Below are 18616 nucleotides of genomic sequence, written 5' to 3'. Positions count from 1 at the left end.
CTTTTTTTCTCTCCCAGTGTTGCTGTGTTTCCCTGCTACCAGACTAAGATCTGTATCAATCCCAAGCCAAAATGTAGACAGGTACAACCATAGTTGCATTTATACACACACACACACACACACACACACACACACACACACCCTCAAATGCTCCCAAATTCCATCCCATTCTTTTCCCAGGCCCTAGTTCTCTCCTACATTTCTTCCTTAATCCTCTTGGTTTGGTTGATATATTCAGAGCTATTTCAAAAACTGGAAAGACAGTGGTGTGGAGGTCCTCAAAGGACTCTTTACCAATCAATCCTGGAGGCCAGTCAGTAATTCTTGGAGCCCCATGCCTGTAAGTAGGGTTCAGAGCAGGGCAAGCAGGGTGCTAACTTGGACTTTTCTGGCTTAGCGGGCCTCCCAAATCAAGGAAGTCCAAGAAGCCGTAGTCATTTGGAGTCATTTGTGAGCAGACTTGGCGTGGCCTTGGCAGAGTGAGATACCGACCCTTTGTGGATGGGCTCCTTCCCCACACCTTTAATCTGGTTCAGAGCCAACGATGGAATCTCCAGGCATTTGAAGTCATACCTCCATCCAGGGCTTCATAATGTGCAGGAAAAACCTCAGCCCGTGGCATCATGTCCTACTCACTCTTCACTCTCATCTGCTTGATAAAGTAAGCAAGTCTGGATACTCCAGGCCTCTTGGTGCTCTTAAATTCAAATTTAAAGTTAGGGTTCTGCCATGGCTTGGATGTGGATTGAGTGAATCTCTGAAAAGTTCATGTGTTGGAAGCTGGGTCCCCAGTGTTGAGAGGTTGTGTGGGAACTAAGGGGTGGGGACTGGTGCAAAATAATTAGGTCATTCGGGGCATGGTCCTTGGAAGAAATAGATGTGGTTCTCATGGGATCCTGGTTAGCTTTTCTGAGAGTATTGTCATAATAAAGTAAGACTGTCCTTCCCTGATCTCTTTGGCTTCCTGTTTCACCATGTGATCTCTACTTCTCACATGTGCTGTTGCCATGATGCCAGCCATCATGATGTGACATAGCAAAGGAGACCACCAGAGGCCAAACCAATGGGAGTAGACTTTCATCCTCCAAAGCTGTGAGCTAAATAAACCTCCTTTCTTTACAGAGAACAGAACAATACAGGATTCAACTTCTGACCAGAGGTTAAGTTATCACCTGGACATTTTCGCAGTATGTCCTCCTTCATAGCAATTCATTCCCATGGTCACTCAAGCTGGGGTCCTCCACATTCCTCTGGATTTTTTCTTTTCTTCTTCTTCTTCACCTGAAGCACCCAACAAATATTACCAGAAAATGAATACATAATCTCTCCCTAGAATGACAGTTTCACTCAAAATTTGGAGGTCTAGATAAATATATTAGTTTGTGTATTAGTTTCTTAGGGCTGGCATGTAAATACCATACAACAACAGAAGTTTATTGCCGTAGATTTCTGGAAGCTAAAAGTCTGAAATCGTAGTGCCAGCAAGACTGCTCCATCTGAAACCCACAGGGAGATCCTTCTTTGCCTCTTCCTTGCTTCTCGTGGTTTGCCAGCACCTTTGGTGTCCCCTGGCTTGTAGATACATTGTTCTGCCCTCCACCTTGACATCCCTTATAGTCTCCCTGTGAGTTCATGTCTCAATATGGCCATCTTTTCTCTCTCTCTCATTTTTATTAGGATATATTCGTTGTACGCGGGATTCATTGTGACAATTCTGAATAGGTTTTACTTTGTACATTGGTTAGATCATCCCCACCATTTCCCCCCCTTAAACCCCTCCTCCTCACATACTTAAAGCAATTACAAGTCGTTTCATCATTCTATTTCATATATGTATAAGAAGACCATCAACCATATTCCCTCACCTTCACCTCCTCCACTCTCTCCCCTCCTGCTCCCACAAGTACCCCTCCCACACACTGCACCTATTTTACAGTCCTGTCTTTCATTATTAATCCAAAGTCCATGTTCAAAGGGGTTTCTCCATGTGTCCCCACTGTGAGTCTACTTTACTTGAGTCAGTTCAACTCTTTTCTGTTACTCTCCCTTACCCTTTCTCTCCCACAGCCATTATTCAACAGCTTTCAATATCTATCCTTATATCCTCTACCTGCACAGATGTAATATATTTTGATATGGCTGACACGCTATCATTCTCATTCCTTTCTCTCCTCCTCTGAGTTCCATAAAGTAGTTTCACTTTTACAAACATGTTCTACCTATAAGTTTTAACATGGCCATCTTTCAATAAGGACTCTGGTTATATTGGATCACCTCAGCATGACCTTAGTCGTAAATAATTATAGCTGCAATTACCCTATTTCCAAATAAGGTCATATTTTAAGGTACTGGGAATTAATATTTCAACATATCTTTTTTGTAGGAGGAATATGGGAAGGATATTACCCTACCCATACCAACTAGGAAAAAAACTAAGACATTATTTTTCTGTTAAAATAAATACAGATGGGCTGGGCACAGTAGCTCAAAGCTGTAATCCTAGCTACTCAGAGGGCAGCGATTGGGAGGATTGCAGTTCAAGGCCAGCCCTGGTCTTGAAAAGTTCGTGAGATCCCATCTCAAAAGTTGGGCTTTGTGTGTCACACCTGTCATCCCAGTTATGTGGGAAGCATAAATAGGAGAATCACAGTCCAGGCTGGCTGGGGTATAAAATGAGCCCCTATTAGAAAAATACTAAAGCAAAAAGGTCTGGGGACATGGCTCGAGTGGTAGAGTACCTGCCTAGCAAGCATGAGACCCTGAGTTCAACTCCTAGTACTGCCAAAAATAAATAAATAAGTACAGATGTATGAGCAGGAAAATATACTACCTTGTATATTACAGTATTAGAATGAATTCACATTTATTTCAAAGACATGTTTGTCATGTGTCATGTGGATCTACTTGGGTCAGCTTGGGTTCCCCTCCCAGACCTTCAAGGGTGTAACTTTCTTTTGCTTCTTTACTCTTCATCTTCAGGCTCTCTTTGGTGGAAAAATGTGACAAACACTGATAAAGAACTATAGTTGGCCTATAGGGTAGGGGAGGGTTTGGCTGCATATAATTGAACACTTGACTGATACCCACTTAACCAAGTCAGGCACTTCTTTTTGTTGTGGAACAAGAAGCCCAGTGGTGGCAGTGTGTGGATGTCTCATAGTCACACAGTAGCGCCCATCCTTCCCACCCCCCCGCCCCCAGCATCTTGTCTGTGTTCCTGAAGACAGAAGACATAGGATGAAAGCCACCCACATGCACGCTCACTGCCCTTTCCTGGGAGGCCTGCCCAGCCTTTTTCACTTATATCTCACTGGTCAGCACCCTGTCACATGGTCACCAGAGTTGGGAAATGATTTTTAGCTGGCCAGGGTTCTAATGAGGAGAGGGAATACTGAGTAAACAACCTGCAGCATCCTCCCCAACTGCCAGTCTGCATTTTGCTTCATGCTTTTGAGCCTGGCAGGGTTCTAGATACCAGGAAGTATACTGGTACCAAAGTACTAATTGCAAAGGATTTCCTTATCTTGTAGGCAAGACACTGAACATGATAGACATGAATAATATGATGCAGAACATGGTTAAATTCCAAATCGACTGGTGCTGCACAGTCCAGAGGAAGGAGAGACCAATTTGAGTTATGTAGGACCTTCAGGAACGGGGATGAAATTCAAGCTGAATTTTGAGGGTTGGGTAGGATCAACGGCAGCTGTCATAAACCCTGTTTAGATCCCCTGCACATGCTCAGACGACTGAAGGAAAAAAGAAAAAGCAAAAACCAAAAAAACTGGTGCAGCCTCCTTTTCTTATTACAATCTGGGTGAGCCTGTGTGTGTGCCCTGTACTCTGACCACAAGTCTTCATCTTCTTGGAGCTGACTACCTGAGACAGCAGAATTGGCCAGAATGTGGGTCCCAAGACTAGAGACCTCTTATTGCCCAGTCATTTCCTGACCACCCAGCTAGCAGCCATTACCACTCAGTCACATTCCCCTTGAGGTCAACTCCCAACACCCATGCCTTGCCCCACACAGGAATCCTCCAACATAAGCTAGCTTTTTTCCAGCTGTCACTCCCTGGGTCTACCACCAAGATATTGACTATCATTCTATGGCTGTCTGAGATAATTCAACCTGTCCCTCACCTCCACGAAATTATTTTTCAAATTCTTTTTTTTTTTTTTTTTTGTTGCCACACTAGAGTTTGAACTCAGGGCCTTGCTCTTCCTAGGCAGACCCCCTACCTCTTGAACCATTCTACCAGCTCTTTTTTGTGATGATTTTTTTTTGAGATAGGGTCTCATGAAATATTTGCCTGGGCTGGCTTCAAACCTTGAGCCACCTGATCTCTGCCTCCAGAATAGCTAGGATTACAGGTGTGAGCCACGAGTGTCTGGCTTATTTTTCCAAATTCTCGACCTTTCTCCACTATTTTATTTTGGCAGGAAAGAGGTAGCTGTGTATTTACTGTTCAAAATCTTGGGTTATTATAGGAGCGATGCAAAGAGAAAGATGTCTGCATTTGAATTTTAAGAGACATTTTTGGAACCCCTGGCAGAGAGAATAGTTAAAAAGAAAAGGTTGTTGAATATTAAAAGCGGGAGTCTCTGGAAGAAAACAAATGTTATGTTAAAAACAACAGCTATGGAAGAAAGTATGATGGAATGAGGTTTTCTTTCCGCAGGAAAAAAGTAAATATTCTTCAGTTTGGGGGGTGGAGATGGACAGTATTAGATCCCACACGATTCTCTGAGAAAGCTGTACTCAATGAGGATTGAGGGACCTTGAAGCAAAAACTTAGCCTCACTTTCTGGGACCAGGCAGGGGTGGGGTCCAAATACTCCAGCAAGCAGCTGAGTATTTTCCAGGGTGACTTGGGAGTAGTTCATGGTCATTTCTGATAGCCAGCTGACCCAAGTTCCCAGGGTTGGGTGAGGAGAAACTGAGGCATGGCCTTTGCAATTCCTGCAATTCCAGCAGATGTTGGGCTGGAGGGACAGACACGCCAGCACAAGGACCAAGGACCAGGTCTAACCGCCCTGTTCCTACCCTGAAAGCCTCTGGGAGCTTGGCTACAACACTGGGGGCAACACAGAGAGGGAAAGCACTCTACTGAGAATGAAAAGTTCCAGAGGCAGAGTTTTCTTGGGACCAGGATTAAAATTTCTGCCTCAAAGGGGAAGGGGATTTGGAGGTAAAAAACTGAGAGAAAAGTAGGAAAAAGAAACACACTCAGCCAGCATACCTGAACTGATGGCCTGCGAAGTATGGACCAACTATCTTTTTTTTTTTTTACTTTTAATCTGCTGCTCATTGAATTTTGAAAGAAACTTTTATCTTAAAATCTATTGACATTTCTGAAAAGTTGTGAAGATTGTAACTATATACTCCACACCCCTTTCCCCCTATTGTTATCTTTTATTAGTAAGGTTCATTTCTCCCAATTGAGGAATCACTGTGGGTTTATTATTACCAACTAAAACCTATAGGTTATTGGAATTGTCTTAATTTTTACCTGTTGTACTTTTTCTGGCTTCAGGGTCCTATCAAGAACACTACATTGAGCTGAGCATGGCCATCCATGCATGCAATTTCAGCACTTGGGAGGCTGAGGCAGGAGGATCTGGAGTACTGGGCCAGCCTGGGTTATAGAGCAAGACGCTGTCTCAAAACAAAACAACAAAACACTACATTGCACTTAGTCCTCATTTTTCCTTAGGATCTTCAGGGCCATGGTAGTTGCCCAGACTTTCCTTATTTCAACCTTGATAGTTTGAGTGAGTGCTGGTTAGGTAGCTTGTTGGAGGTTCCCTCACCCATCTGGTGTTTTTCTCATTATTAGACTGGAGTTACAGGTTTTTGTGGGGAAGAGCAGAAATAGAAAACCATTCTCCTAACATTGTATCAAGGGCCCTGACTAACCCCACCACCATATGGTTGCCAATGTTTGCTTTGATCACTTGGCCAACGTAGGGCTGGTCACATTTCTCTATTGTAGTTACTTTTTTTCCTCCTTTCCATTTTGCATTATTTGGAAGGAAATTACCAAGTGCAGACCACACTTTAGGACAGTTCTGTTCTGTTTAGTTCAGGAACAGCGTCTACATAAATTATTCCATCTGCATGGGAGATTTGTCTCTTCTCCCTGGTTTATTCACTGATATCATATGGACTTCTGGGCATTTATTTTATGCTGTCAGTTATAATTGAATAGTGCTTTATTTTCATGCTCAAATTCTTCTGGCTGTGGCCACTGGGAGCTCTTTTAATTGTCTCCTGTGTGTTAATTTTTGTGTCTTGTTAATTTTTTTTTTTTTTTTTGGAGGGGAAGCACTTCCTTATCTTCTGGCACAACAGGATGTTCCAGACTGATGTTAAATATTTCCTGTCCCAGGACCAGAAGCAGCCATTTTTCCAAAAGAACCTTGGTTCCTTTTACTGGAGAAAGGTATCAAAAACAAGATCTGAGTGCTAGGTGTGTTGGTTGCTACAAAAATATTATCTCCAGGTTTACTCATCTGTCAGACCAAGAAGAGATTGGTCAGGCACTAATGGCTCACGCCTGTAATTCTAGCTACTCAGGAAACAGATCAGGAGGATCACCATTAGAAGCCAGCCTAGGCAAACAGCTTGCCAGACCCTATCTCCAAAATACCTAACATAAGAATGGGTTGGTAGAGTGGTTCAGGTGGTAGAGTGCCTGCCTAGGAAGTGTTGAGGTCCTGAGTTCAACTCCCAGTACCGCCAAAACAAAAAGGAAAAGATGGATGCAGAGATCTATAGGTCAGGTCTCTGTATATATCCCTCTTTATATATATTAAAGCAAACATGAGTTCATAAATAATGTCTTCAGCGCTCATCTAGTACTCTTGCCTCATCCCTTGCTTGTTCGAGACTTCCTGCTCCAACAGACAAAGACCTGGGGATCGCCATCCTCTATTCATTCATTTAATTGTTCAAATTCAGTTTACATGTGTGGTAAACTGAATTACCACACATGGTATGACTAAAGTTGTTCCCGTGTCTTGTTTTCCGCAGCCTTTGATCCCTTTAATCTCTGATACCATCACTTCACTCTGCTAATAGCCACAACACAAGCGTTTTGTAACGAATATTTGGCAAACGCTGGCTCGACATGCGTCTTCCATAAAGGTCCATCTTCTTTGGTCTCGCCTGCCCCATCACCTTTCCCAGATATTTTCGGCGAAGTAAGGACGCAGGCCGCTTGGCAGATGTGTGGATTTTCCGGGAGCCTCATTTTTACAAACAAGGAGATTAGATTCCGGGACTGGAGCAGACAACCTGTTTTCATGATCTCTCTGCTCTTTCAAAAACTCGTTTTGAGCCCCACTTACGTACCTAGTGCCGGCGCGCTGCGCCAGCGAGCGGACACGCCGTGCCCCGCGGACGACAGACATACGAGTGGAACGGCTCTAGCGCTCGGAGGACAGTGCCTAACTCACAGTGCAATCGCGAGAATGGCAGGGAACGCAACGCCGGGCCTGGGAAGGTCCGCCTCGGTTGGTTAGGGCTTTCCTGCTCCTCCTAAGGTTGGAACTGCCGGGGCGGGGAAGAGCCACAAGGCGGAACACTCCCTCAGCCACCCCACGAGTCCACTGGACGCCCGGCCGCTCGGCGCGGCGCCGCCCACCGCCAAGCCCCGCCCACTCGACGAGCCCACGCTCGGGCCCTTGACGAGGCTCGCCGGAAACTCCCGAAGCCCCTCTTTCTCCTTCCTCTCCTTTCCCTGCTCTCCCTTTTCCTTTCACCCGGGTTCCCTCAGCCGTGATTTCCCCCCTCCCCCTCCTTCCTTCCCCATTTGAAATCAAGATGGAGGCTTGCTGCTGCCGCCGGCGCCCGTGATCCCGGAGCTCCCTCCGGCCACCGGCCCCCACCTTCGCGACTGCGTGTCCAGCGCGGCGCGCGCCGCTGCCCGCCCTCCGGCCGGCGCCACCGAGGCCGTGGCTTCGTGCCCCCGCCCCGCGGCCCGCTCCCGGCTCCCGGGCGGAGTCCTCGTCTATGTGGGCGCGCTCCTCTGGCCGAGCCGCCGCCCGCCGCCCCAGGGCTGTGCGTCCGTGCGCCGGCCTCAGGCAGCTGGGCGCTCAGCGCCGCCTAGCCCCGCGCGGAGCGGGCGGCGCACGGCACTAGGGACGCGGGGCCCGAGGCGGGCGCGGCCGCGGGCGCCGCCGTAGCCATGAGCGGCAGCAGCGGCGGCGCTGCCGCCCCCGCCGCGTCCTCCGGCCCCGCGGCTGCGGCCAGCGCAGCGGGTTCTGGCTGCGGGAGCGGCGCCGGCGAGGGGGCCGAGGAGGCGGCCAAGGACTTGGCCGACATCGCGGCCTTCTTCCGATCTGGTGAGTACCGCTGTGGCTAGTCGCTCCGGCGGTGCTGCCCGCGTGCTCCGCCGACCCCGGCATGCCCGGGGTCTCGCCTGCCGGCCGGTCGGGCCCCACGCGCTCTCGTCCGGGCCACCGCATCCCGCCGCCGGGTTCCGCGACCCACGCCGGCGCGTTACGCTGCTCGCGCCGCCCTTGCGCCCCGGCTCGGCACCCGCGCCGCCGACTCCCCTTCCCAGTGCCAGCCCCTCGTTCTCTGGTAACTCTCCCGCCCCAGCGGCCAAGGCTCCGCGGGTTGGGCGCCGGCTCTTTGTCTCTTTCGCGAGAGGCCAAGGAGGCGGTGGCGGGGACGGCGTGGAGGCCCCCATCCCGGAGGCCGAGCGGACGGGGCCGGGCCGCTCTGGGGCCCGGGAAATCGGGGTTCTCTCTGTGCCTGTCTGGCCCACTGGTGCTTGGGCCCTCCTTGACCCCATTAGCAGTCTGGTGTCTCCGCTGGGTGTTCTAGCTTGTCATCTTCCCGGCCTCGGTCTGCGCTTCTGTGAAACGGGGCAGACATAGCACCCACTGTTTAGGAAAGGGGTGGGGACGGTGGCCGAGCTGAAGCGCGGCGGTCCGGGTCGCGGGGTGAGCATTGTTTCCGAGGGCCGCCCGGGAGGGGCATCTGAGAATGGGGTGGCCCTGGAGAGCGGCGCGCGGCCGGGACTCGCGGGCTACTGCGTGGGTGGCGCAGAGGTGCAGGCCGTGCAAGGTGGTTCAGCATTCGCACCAGCGAGGAGGGGTGGCCGTGGCAGAGGCGAGCGTTGAGACCCGGAGGTGCGCGGGCGTGCGGCGCAGGGGGCGTGACAGGGCGTCCCCGGGACCCCGGCAGCGGCGCCTCCTCCCGCTCCGGCCCAGATCCCGCGCGAGCCACGCTCGCGTCTGCTGGCGCGTCCGGGCTTCGGCCGAGTTGCAGAAGGAGGCGGCTGTGGCGGCATCGGGGACCTCAATCTGGAACGCAGTCCCTGGCGGGCTGGGCTCGGGCCGTGGGGATGCAGGCTGTGCGCTGGAGAGTCCAGGAGGGCGGGCCAGGTCCGGTTCCGGAGGGGCGAATGGGCGGGGAAGTGTGCTGGGTTGCTGGTGGCTGTTCCCCGGAGACGTTTGGGACGCCGAGGGGCCCCGGGAGCGGCCTGTACTGGGACGCGCGCGCGCGGTAGGCTGGCGGCTCACGATCGTCGGTGGCCTTTCAGAATCGGCTCTGCAGATTCGGGGAAATGAGTTTGGCAATCCGGGTCACTAGGAACAATTGCCGCGGGAGGTCTTGGGCAGAGGCAGAAGTTAGCAGGGCCGGTAGATAGATGTAGATACCTGGTTTAGTAGTAGTCTTCCCTGCGTTTACTTGATCTTTGCCAAGCAGGGTTATTTTTGGTTCATTTTAACGGATTGGTTGTGCCTGGCACTGGCATACTGTGTCGGCTTTAGTGTACTTCCCTGTGCTCTCTCTCCTGTTAGGTCCTTGTGGAAAGCAAAGGTTTAGGAAAACAGTTTCTTCAAAAGGAAGACTTTTTTTTTTTTTTTTTTTGGTGCGACTGGCGGGGTAGAACAGCTGGGTCTTACCTCTTAATAGCAGAACTGAGACATGTTCCCTTCAAGACCTGAGCTAGAGTCTAGCTTGTCTTCTTTCTGTTATCTGACACAGAATAATAGGTTCTGTGCAAAATTCAGCTTCTCTATGTTAGAAAGGTTCTTGTGCTCTAGAAATGGAATTTTTGGTGCTTGTGAGACCAGATCTTCTTACCTCTTTGTTATGTGTGATTAAGGAATCGCTTCTTTTCCTCCTAAGAGCCCCAAAAGACATCAGGTTGGATTGGACACCCACAGAAAGCTTGCTAGGTGTCATCGTGGTTCCCCCCCACATTATGCACTTTTCTTTGCCTAGGCCTGTGCTGCCTGGATTCCTGTTCGTGTTCAGTTTGGGGCAGAACCAGGTCATGTTGCTCATTGTCTTTCTCCTTTTTTAATCCTCTGAAGGGACTTGATAAACTTCCCTTTTAGTTGGTTGATTTATGGTCTGGAGCCAAGGCAGATTTTCAGTGGGCATCATTTACAGTGTCCCATCCCAAGGGTAGTCTGGAACATCGTTTTAGAAGTTCTTTTCTCTGCTGTGGGCAGCTCTGAATCCCTGTCCTAGATCTTGGCTGTAGCATCTAGGCCAGGGATGTCTAGCAGGGAGTAAAGAGTGACTGTAGGTTGATGGGTGGGTGTGGGGGTAGGGTTTAATCAGTTAGAACAGACCAAGCAGGAAGGCCTTGTATGGGGACTTAATCTGGGAGAGTAATTCAGGCAGGGGCCTCCTGGGCAGTTTGGATTGAAGGTGGATGCTTAGGAGAATGAAGTACAACCTAACTTTCTTTCCTAAGATGCAGAAACAGAGAAGATAGGCTCTCACGGACTTCGGGAGGACATATAAGGGTGTGAACATTTTTTTTATTTTTTCTGTTTTTGTTTTTTTTTGGCTGTACTGGAGTTTGAACTCAGGGCTTCAAGCTTGCTAGGCAGGCGCTCAGAGTGGCTTGAGTCACTGCTTAGCCCTGTAGGGTGTTTTTGAGCCTAGTTCTTAAGAACTAGATCATGTCAACATGATCTAGTCAAAGTCTTTCTATCGGTTGTTTCTGCTTCTCAGCTCTGAAACTGTGATTGGCCCATCTTATTTTCTTGAAAATTGGTGTACCTATGTTTGGATAAAAGCAAAAGACTTCAGCTTGCTGGAACTTTTAAATAATTAGAGCAGTTCAAAATTAGTGTGAATTAGTGTGAATTGTGCATGATTTCTCCATTAGTGCAAGTGTTCAGGCAGAGGTGCTGTGACTTGCCAAGATTCGGAGTTGGGCGCTGGGGATGGGATGCCTGTTGCAAAGAGGGACCCTGGGAGGTGGAGGTGGGTGCTGTTTCCCTTTGTGGTTCTCTCAGAGTCCCAAGTACCTACACAGTATGTTCCATTCTTCTTCAGGTTTCAGAGCAGTGGTTGCCCTTCTCTGCTCTGGGTCATCCACCTTGTTCAGGGTTTCAGCATCTAGGCTGTTATTTCATTCGCCACTCAGGACCTGGTAGAGAAACTCTTTATTCATTTTGATAATCTTGATCACCCATTTATAGACCTGGCACATAGTGGAAGGCCAATTAGTGTTAAGGTGGATTGAATTGAAAGATTGTCATTGTGTGTTAAAGGGCAGCTAAGAGTTTCTGCAAGTGTTAGTGAATTGAAATTAACATTTCTCCTTTGAACAGAGCAGAGCACTGAAAAAAGTAACGCAGATTTCAAAGAAAGAGCAGAAAGAAAGAAGGAAAGAAAGAAAGAGGCACCACAGAAATGAGCTAGTGCAGTTTTTTGTATTTTGTAGTTGAGGAATCAGACCTAGATTGTGTGACTTGTCCCCCCAGAGTGGAACTCTTTGGAGATGGGGTCAGGGCTAGGGAGCTTGCCTTGGACTCTGGTGCTCTTTCCCGGATGCCTCTCCTGGCCAGGACATTGCTTACATTAGTTCTCAACCCCACTGGGACCAATCACTTTTATTGCCAATCTATTTTGGGGTCCTGTTCTTGTGGCAGTAAATCATTCTTTCAGAGCTCCCTATTTAACCTTGCAGGAGTTGTGTGTGTGTGTGTGTGTGTGTGTGTGTGTGTGTGTGTGTGTGTGCGTGCGTGTGTGAGTGCATTATTTTTAATCTGCCTGGCATACTTTGGTTGGTGTTTAATGAATACATGAAGAGTAAAGTCATTGTGCTCGGTTTCTTTCATACTAAAGCTTATTTTGGACTCCTCAGTATAACTCCTATCTTTCCAAGGAATTCATGAAGAGAATCAAGTCACTCACTTTGTGAGGGAGCTGCATACATGCCTTTCTATGCTTTGATGTGCTGGTTTCTTTTTCAAGTATAGAGGGACGCTTTTCTTCATATTTGTTCTTAATACCATGTAAGTGGCTGGGTCTCCAGGGTTGTTATGTGACTTCCGTTGTATTTCCAGGTCTGTTAGCTTTGGTCATTGTAAGTACCAAAGTAATAGTTGTATTAAGAAGTTGGTCCTTAGTACCTTCAGTATTGAAAAGGGAATCTGAAAAAAGTGTTACTTGATAGTGAATGCTGGTTTCTTCTTTTGAGGTGGCACAATTAAGTTCAGTTTTAGAAGAAAGCAAGGAGATTTCTAAAAATAACCACATAAGTGACTTTTGAGAAATCAAAGGAGAACAGTCAAATAATCATTGAAAGAAGTTTTTCATGGAGACTTTATAAACTGGCTTATTGATTTGAGATACTATATGCTTTTGTTTTGCAATTTAACCATCTAAGATGCAAGTGAAGATTTAAATGAAGCCATTTTAACCATTGAAATGATTAACCAGACTTAAATGAAGTCAGTGGTGATGTTCAAAGTGAAGCATGTGGTTTGAATATGTTGTTTTAAAATATGTAATTAGGATGCTTTTTTAAAAAGACTTTTTAAATGTTCTGATAAATTTGGGATTTGTTCTTAACAAAGTGAAAGCTGTGTTTAAAGCTGTCATAATCTAAATCAGCTGGATCCGATACTTACTCTGTTTATTTGCTCGACTCCTATACTGAGAAAATAGAATTTTATCTCATATCTTTGGCAGAATTCCATAGAAGTCAAACTCTTAATCAATAGCCACACTTCACTGCCTAGTAATATCACTTATGTTGATAAGGATAAGCTGTGTTTTACTATAAAAAGCAGTCATAAGAACTCCTCATTCTTCCTCACTTCTATAGTGAATTGGTTTTTATTTCCCTAAGTGCATTATTTTGACAAATTTTTCATGACAACACTGGCAGGAGCTTGTAGCTTCTACATGGAGGGTGAAGAAATGGATTTGAGTGGGAATCTCACTGAATTTTGGTGGAAATTTTACTCTGCTCAGATATACCTTCTCTCATTCCTGCCTTTCTCCCCAGTATTCAGCTTGGTAGACTTGGTGAACTGACTTGGTGGGGGGGTGATTGATGACTTCCCTCGCAGACAGAATGCTGTCTGTTATGTCTTCTCACTCCCATTTAAGCTGATGGGGTGTCATGGCCAGGATGGGCCCACAGAGGTATCAAGGCTAAGTAGGTTTAGGTGGTACAGCCATAGTTCTGCTTTTCCAGATTCCACCAACGAGCTGTTCAACAGAGTGGTAGGAAAGGAATGAGCATGAACAGGAAGACTTCAATGACACTCCACTTAGGAATTCTGGATGCTTTATTCTTCAGCTGGAGCCATTCTGGGAGTTCCTATTCCTGTGTGTCTGAGCTGAACGGAAAGCCGCACAAAGGAGTTGGAAAAGGCCCTGTGAGGCCTTGGTGTGCTGCTGCCTTCCCAGTCCCCATCCCTGACTTTCCTAGGTCCCTGGTCATAGACCTTAGTGCCCCCAGAACAGGTGTTGGCTTCTCACCTACACCCTGACTTCATTCCAACTCCCTGCCAGTTTATAAAGATGAAATGAGATTCCCCAACCAGAATCTCCAGTGTGGTCTCTCAGCCTTATGGTGTTATTAAGCCTTATATGCACATGTTCTTGATGGGAAATCTTGCTCTCATATTTAATGGTTAGCAAGTACATGAGTGCTTATTTTCAGTTCCCATTCACTAATGGAAGCAATTTACTTCCTGCATAGTTGTGTTGTTACCTTACTTTCCTCTTTTCCCTCTCCGTGTAAGGAAGCCCCTTGAAACCCAAATTATTAACCACATACCCTCTGGGAAAGGTTATATGTCACAGGAGAGAAAGCTTAAGTGAGACTGTACACCTTCAAGGTGAAGAGACTTGTGCCACAGAAAGTGGACAGTGTCTGAGGTTTCTCTCTCTTGAGACTTCATAGTGAGGGGACTATTTAGTCTGATGGCAGATGTACCGTGGAGATGAAAGACCTCTTTTTGGTGATAAATGTACTTGAGTTTTAGATTACTGGTTATTTTCATTAGCCGTGTGTCTACTGGTCAGGGGGAAGTGGATTGCAGAGTTATCTACAGAGCAAGTATGATGTTTTGGATGTATCACCGTATTGGGGTTTTGTCATAAGTGAGTACATTTTAGCAGCTAATGCCAGCACGGAAAGTTCTCCTGAAGTTAGTCAATGCAGAGACTAGATTCTGGGTCTAAGGGTACTTTATCTTAGCAGTGGCCATGTCAGTCCAGTGGGTTTGTTTTCTTACAGCCTGTAGCCCTTTGAACAGGGATGAATTGCACATGGTTTCTGTTGAAGAGGGATTTCTGTAAGTAGTGGCAGATTTGTTCTGGCAGCTGTGTGACCTCCTCTTCCTTCAATTCCAGAGAAAAAGTACACAATATGCTGCTCCATTACTGCCTTGCTTCTGGGAAGGGCTTTGGGCCCTTTGCTTTCTGTTGTTAGGAGTAAAACAATATAACTGTGAGTAAATGAACTAGTACATTCATTCCATTCATGCTGAGGGAGAGAAGGCAGTCCCTGAAGTATGATTCTGTTTATATATGCTATTTTCAAGAAGACAGAGCTGTACTGCAGGAGAACGGGTTGGTTTTTGGTTGGTAGGAGTCTGGTGGGAGAGTGACTGCAAAGGGGAAGTGGGAGCAGCTGCTGTGGTGATGGAGCTGTGTTGTGTCCTCATTGTGCTGGTGGTTTCATGTGTTAAAGTTCAAAGAATTGAATACCAAAATAAGTAATACATAAACAAACAGTCCAACTGTATGTTATTTTAAAATAAAACATTAAAAAAGAGTAACAAAGTGGGAAAAACTTTTTTTTACAAGTCAAAGAATTTTAAGTATATAATTAATAAAGGACTTAATGAAATACACAATAAGGGACAATCCAAAAGGAAAATAGGCGAACAATTCAAAGGCCACATGGCTCATAAATATTCAGCCTCACCAGTAATCAAAAATGCAAATAAAGTAAGTTACCAACAAATCCTGACACCAATATAAGTCATTTCTGTAAGTAAACTTGAACAAGATTGAGCTATTTTGGAAAGGTTTTCTATTGATTTGAAAGATACTAATAGTTGCTCAGGCTGCCCTGTATAGGCCAGTTTTTCTGTAAACTTTAAAGGTGGGTACAGGGAAATAAAGATCCCTTCCTGAGTTTCCATGAGAATAGTCCTCCTGCACAAATGACCTAGAACACAAATGAACCATCTTAGATGTGGGCAGTCACCACTACTGCTGCTTCAAATTTTCCCACTCAGGTAATTTTTGCTGCTGCCCAGATAGAAAAAGATAAATACGACATGTGAAATGGTCTGCAGTGCCTCAGTATTCCTGGCCTGAAAGACTTTCTGAGTCAGGTTCAGTGGTTCATGAAGGTAACCATAGCTACTGGAGAGGCAGAAATCAGGAGGATCAAGTTTTGAGGCCAGCCTGGGCAAAAAGTTAGTGAGACCACCTCCCCCATCAGAACAAATAGCTGGACATGGTGGTGTGTAACTGTCATCCTAGCTACTGTGGGAACCATAAATAGAAGGATTGCAGTTCATGCTGGCCAGGGCTTAAAGTGAGACTCTATCTGAAAACAACCAGAACGAAAGGGCTGGAGCCATGGCTCAAGGGGTAGAGTGCCTGTTCAACCCCAGTGTCGCCCCCTCCCCCCCCAAAAAAAAGGACCTTCTGGGATGTGTTTTAATTGCAGGGAGGGGTTGTTCCTGCATTAATACTTGTGTGAGGTCATTTCCCTTTTCTTCCTGGGCCTTCGTCTATGTAATTAATTTCTGAAGCTACCTGTTTCACAGCACTAATGGCTAATGAAAGATTGAGAAAGCATTGGTGGCCCCTGTGCTTCAGATTCATAGCCGTAAAATGAAAGCTCTTCTTGAACTTGCAAAAACAAAAAAAATTCAAATTTAAAAGTATGGTCCTCTAGTATTTTTAGATAGGGTTTCTTGTTGCCTGGTTTTTCTTGGTGTGCATGCATGTGTGCTTACCTGTGTGTGTGCGAGTGTGTGCATGTGTATAGGTATGTATATATTTTGGAAAACTCATAAAACACCCTGCTTCAGCGTTCAGTGGAACAGGTGGTTTCAGTGCAAGAAGTAAAAAAACTCATGTTTCCTACTGTATATATTAAGTGACATGTAAATGCCATAAACACTTTAGGGAAAAATGTTTTTATTATAACTTAAAAATTATGCATGTGAGATGTCAGTCAAACCAGTAGAGGGGGTGTGTGTGTGTGTGTGTGTGTGGTGAGATGTCAGTCAAACCAGTAGAGGGTGTGTGTGTGTGTGTGTGTGTGTGTTTACATTGGTGTCCATTGTTTGTTCTTTTGTTCCACTTCCTCTTTTTCTCATTGACCTGTTCACATCTTCAAGATCCCAATGGCTCGTTTTGTCTTTATTGATGCTGTCATTGAATATGTCCTCGGAACCTGTGAGAGGGCACTTGGGTAATTTGGATTCTGAAAATACTGTGTTTTCTTGGTCTTTCTTGTTCATCTTTGCTCTGCATACCAGATGTGCTAGGGCCTGTGGAAATTATTTATTTTTGTGTAACTTACTATTTTAACTTTTAAAACAATAAGGGCCAAAAAGTGTAATTCCTCTATTATTCTGAAGTTACCACGCAAATATTGGGAGATAATATTTTGAGCAGAATAATGTTATAAATATTTCCTTTTAACTAGTCTCATTCACATAATCTGTGAAGTTTAAATTACCTAATATTTTGACATCCAAATAACTGGAATAAATTCCTCATTAATCTAATGCTATCTACAAACAATTTAAAAAGTTAAATTCATGATTATAAGAAATTCTTTTTAGTTTTCACACTTTCCATACCAAAGTACTGAATAGTACTGAATGATAGTTGCTATGCAAGGGAGCATTACGAGCTCAGAAAACAAAATCATCCAACCAACAAATAAACAAACACCAGATTGCACAGGGCAGGATAGACTTCACATTGTTATTTTAGAGTCATTCCACCTCCATCTAAATTTTGTTGCACTTGTCCTAATATATCTTGGTCCAGGAACCTGGAGAACTGCTGTTGATTTGATGGTTTCCAGAACGTACCTTTTCTTGGACAAGCCAATTGAGGTCAGTGACCTACTTGGGAGCAGCTGCTCATGGGGTGGCCCTTCTGTAGCTGTTCAGTGCCAGCATTTTGTTAGCTGGTGTGTGCACTTCTTTCCCAGTGTTTAATTGCAAAATTTGTAGGACTCATTGTTAGACATTTCTCCTATATCTGGTGGCATTGGTTGTCAGGTCCAGTCTGCTAGTTGCTAAATTTGCAGTTGGGTTCAGCCTAACTGAACCAAGTTGGGAGATGGGACCTGTGCCCTAAACCAAAGATTGGGAAACTTTTGAGTTAGAACCAAGTGTAGGATTGAGTTGGAATCCCTGTAGGTTTTCTGTGACAACCTGCAGTGTGGATCTGGGGCCTTTTGTTTTGAAAATGGGATGTGGGGCAGTCTTGAAGTGGCTTGCCTCCACTACTCTCTACATCTTTAACAGCAGAGGCCAGGGAGCAGTATGAGAGGCCAGAATTAGTCATCAGAGGTAAGGTGACAGACACATTTAGAATCAGGATTCATGTAAGAATAAAATAAAATAAAGACATTTAGAAAGCAGTGACATACTTGCAGCATCATAGGATGATATTTAAAATGCCGCTTATTTCTCTTTCTCCAAAAGCTTATTTAATGCCAGTCTTGTCCTCCAAGAAAATACAGTATAGTCTTTCTCTGTTATCTCTACCACTGATACTGCTCATTGCATTTAAGTGCCTGTGATTTGCCAGATACTGTGTATGGTGTTTTATGTACTTTTTCTGCCATAGACTCAAAGCTCCCCTTCAGTAGGTGGATGCTATTTCTGTGTAATGGGTACTCTTTTCAGCTTCTGTTAGGGTAAACGACCTGCCCCAGTTTCTCTACTTGTAAGGGCTGGAGTTGCCCAGGGCTGCTGGATCACAAAGACCCTTCTTGCACTGTCCCTTCCTAACAGAAGGAGAGAGTAAAACTCTATATAGCATCCCACAGAGTCCTGCATTGTCATTTAAAGATCATTAAAAGTGAATATATAGATCCTTGTGTGTTGAGGATCAAAGTTGTAATTTACCAATCTCATACCAAATAAAAGTTGAGTAAAAGATTCCAGGATATACCAGGTGTTTTTCTCATGTTTGTTTGGGCCCTGTACTTTAGTTTCTGTGCCTTTCCTATTTTCACCTAATTACTGTCACATAAATAACCATTGTAGCCTCTCCTTTCCAGGAGAGGTATGTTGGCCGTATTGAGTTTCACTGACTCGTATCTGTCTGACACTGGGGAGAAAT

The 18616-nt window shown here is 45.8% G+C and overlaps 1 protein-coding gene across 5 annotated transcripts in view; it reads left to right on the top strand.

The window, feature by feature from the left end:
* Window positions 1-8189: 8189 nt before the first annotated feature.
* Window positions 8190-18616, top strand: part of Trio (trio Rho guanine nucleotide exchange factor) — a 344029-nt gene continuing 333602 nt past the window's right edge. For 2 of the 5 annotated variants that reach the window (XM_074077719.1, XM_074077721.1), the window contains exon 1: window positions 9250-9396. In XM_074077719.1, the coding sequence (XP_073933820.1) occupies window positions 9357-9396 (40 nt within the window). In that variant the 5' untranslated portion in view covers window positions 9250-9356. Of the gene's footprint in view, window positions 8347-9249; window positions 9397-18616 lie in introns of those variants that run through there. The other 3 variants (XM_020179766.2, XM_074077722.1, XM_074077720.1) reach the window with 3 other exon arrangements.

Source organism: Castor canadensis, chromosome 6 (assembly GCF_047511655.1).
Source record: "Castor canadensis chromosome 6, mCasCan1.hap1v2, whole genome shotgun sequence".
Taxonomy (NCBI): Eukaryota; Metazoa; Chordata; class Mammalia; order Rodentia; family Castoridae; genus Castor; species Castor canadensis.
The sequence above is the reverse complement of the archived record's forward strand: the minus strand, read 5'-3'. Positions and strand labels throughout refer to the sequence as shown.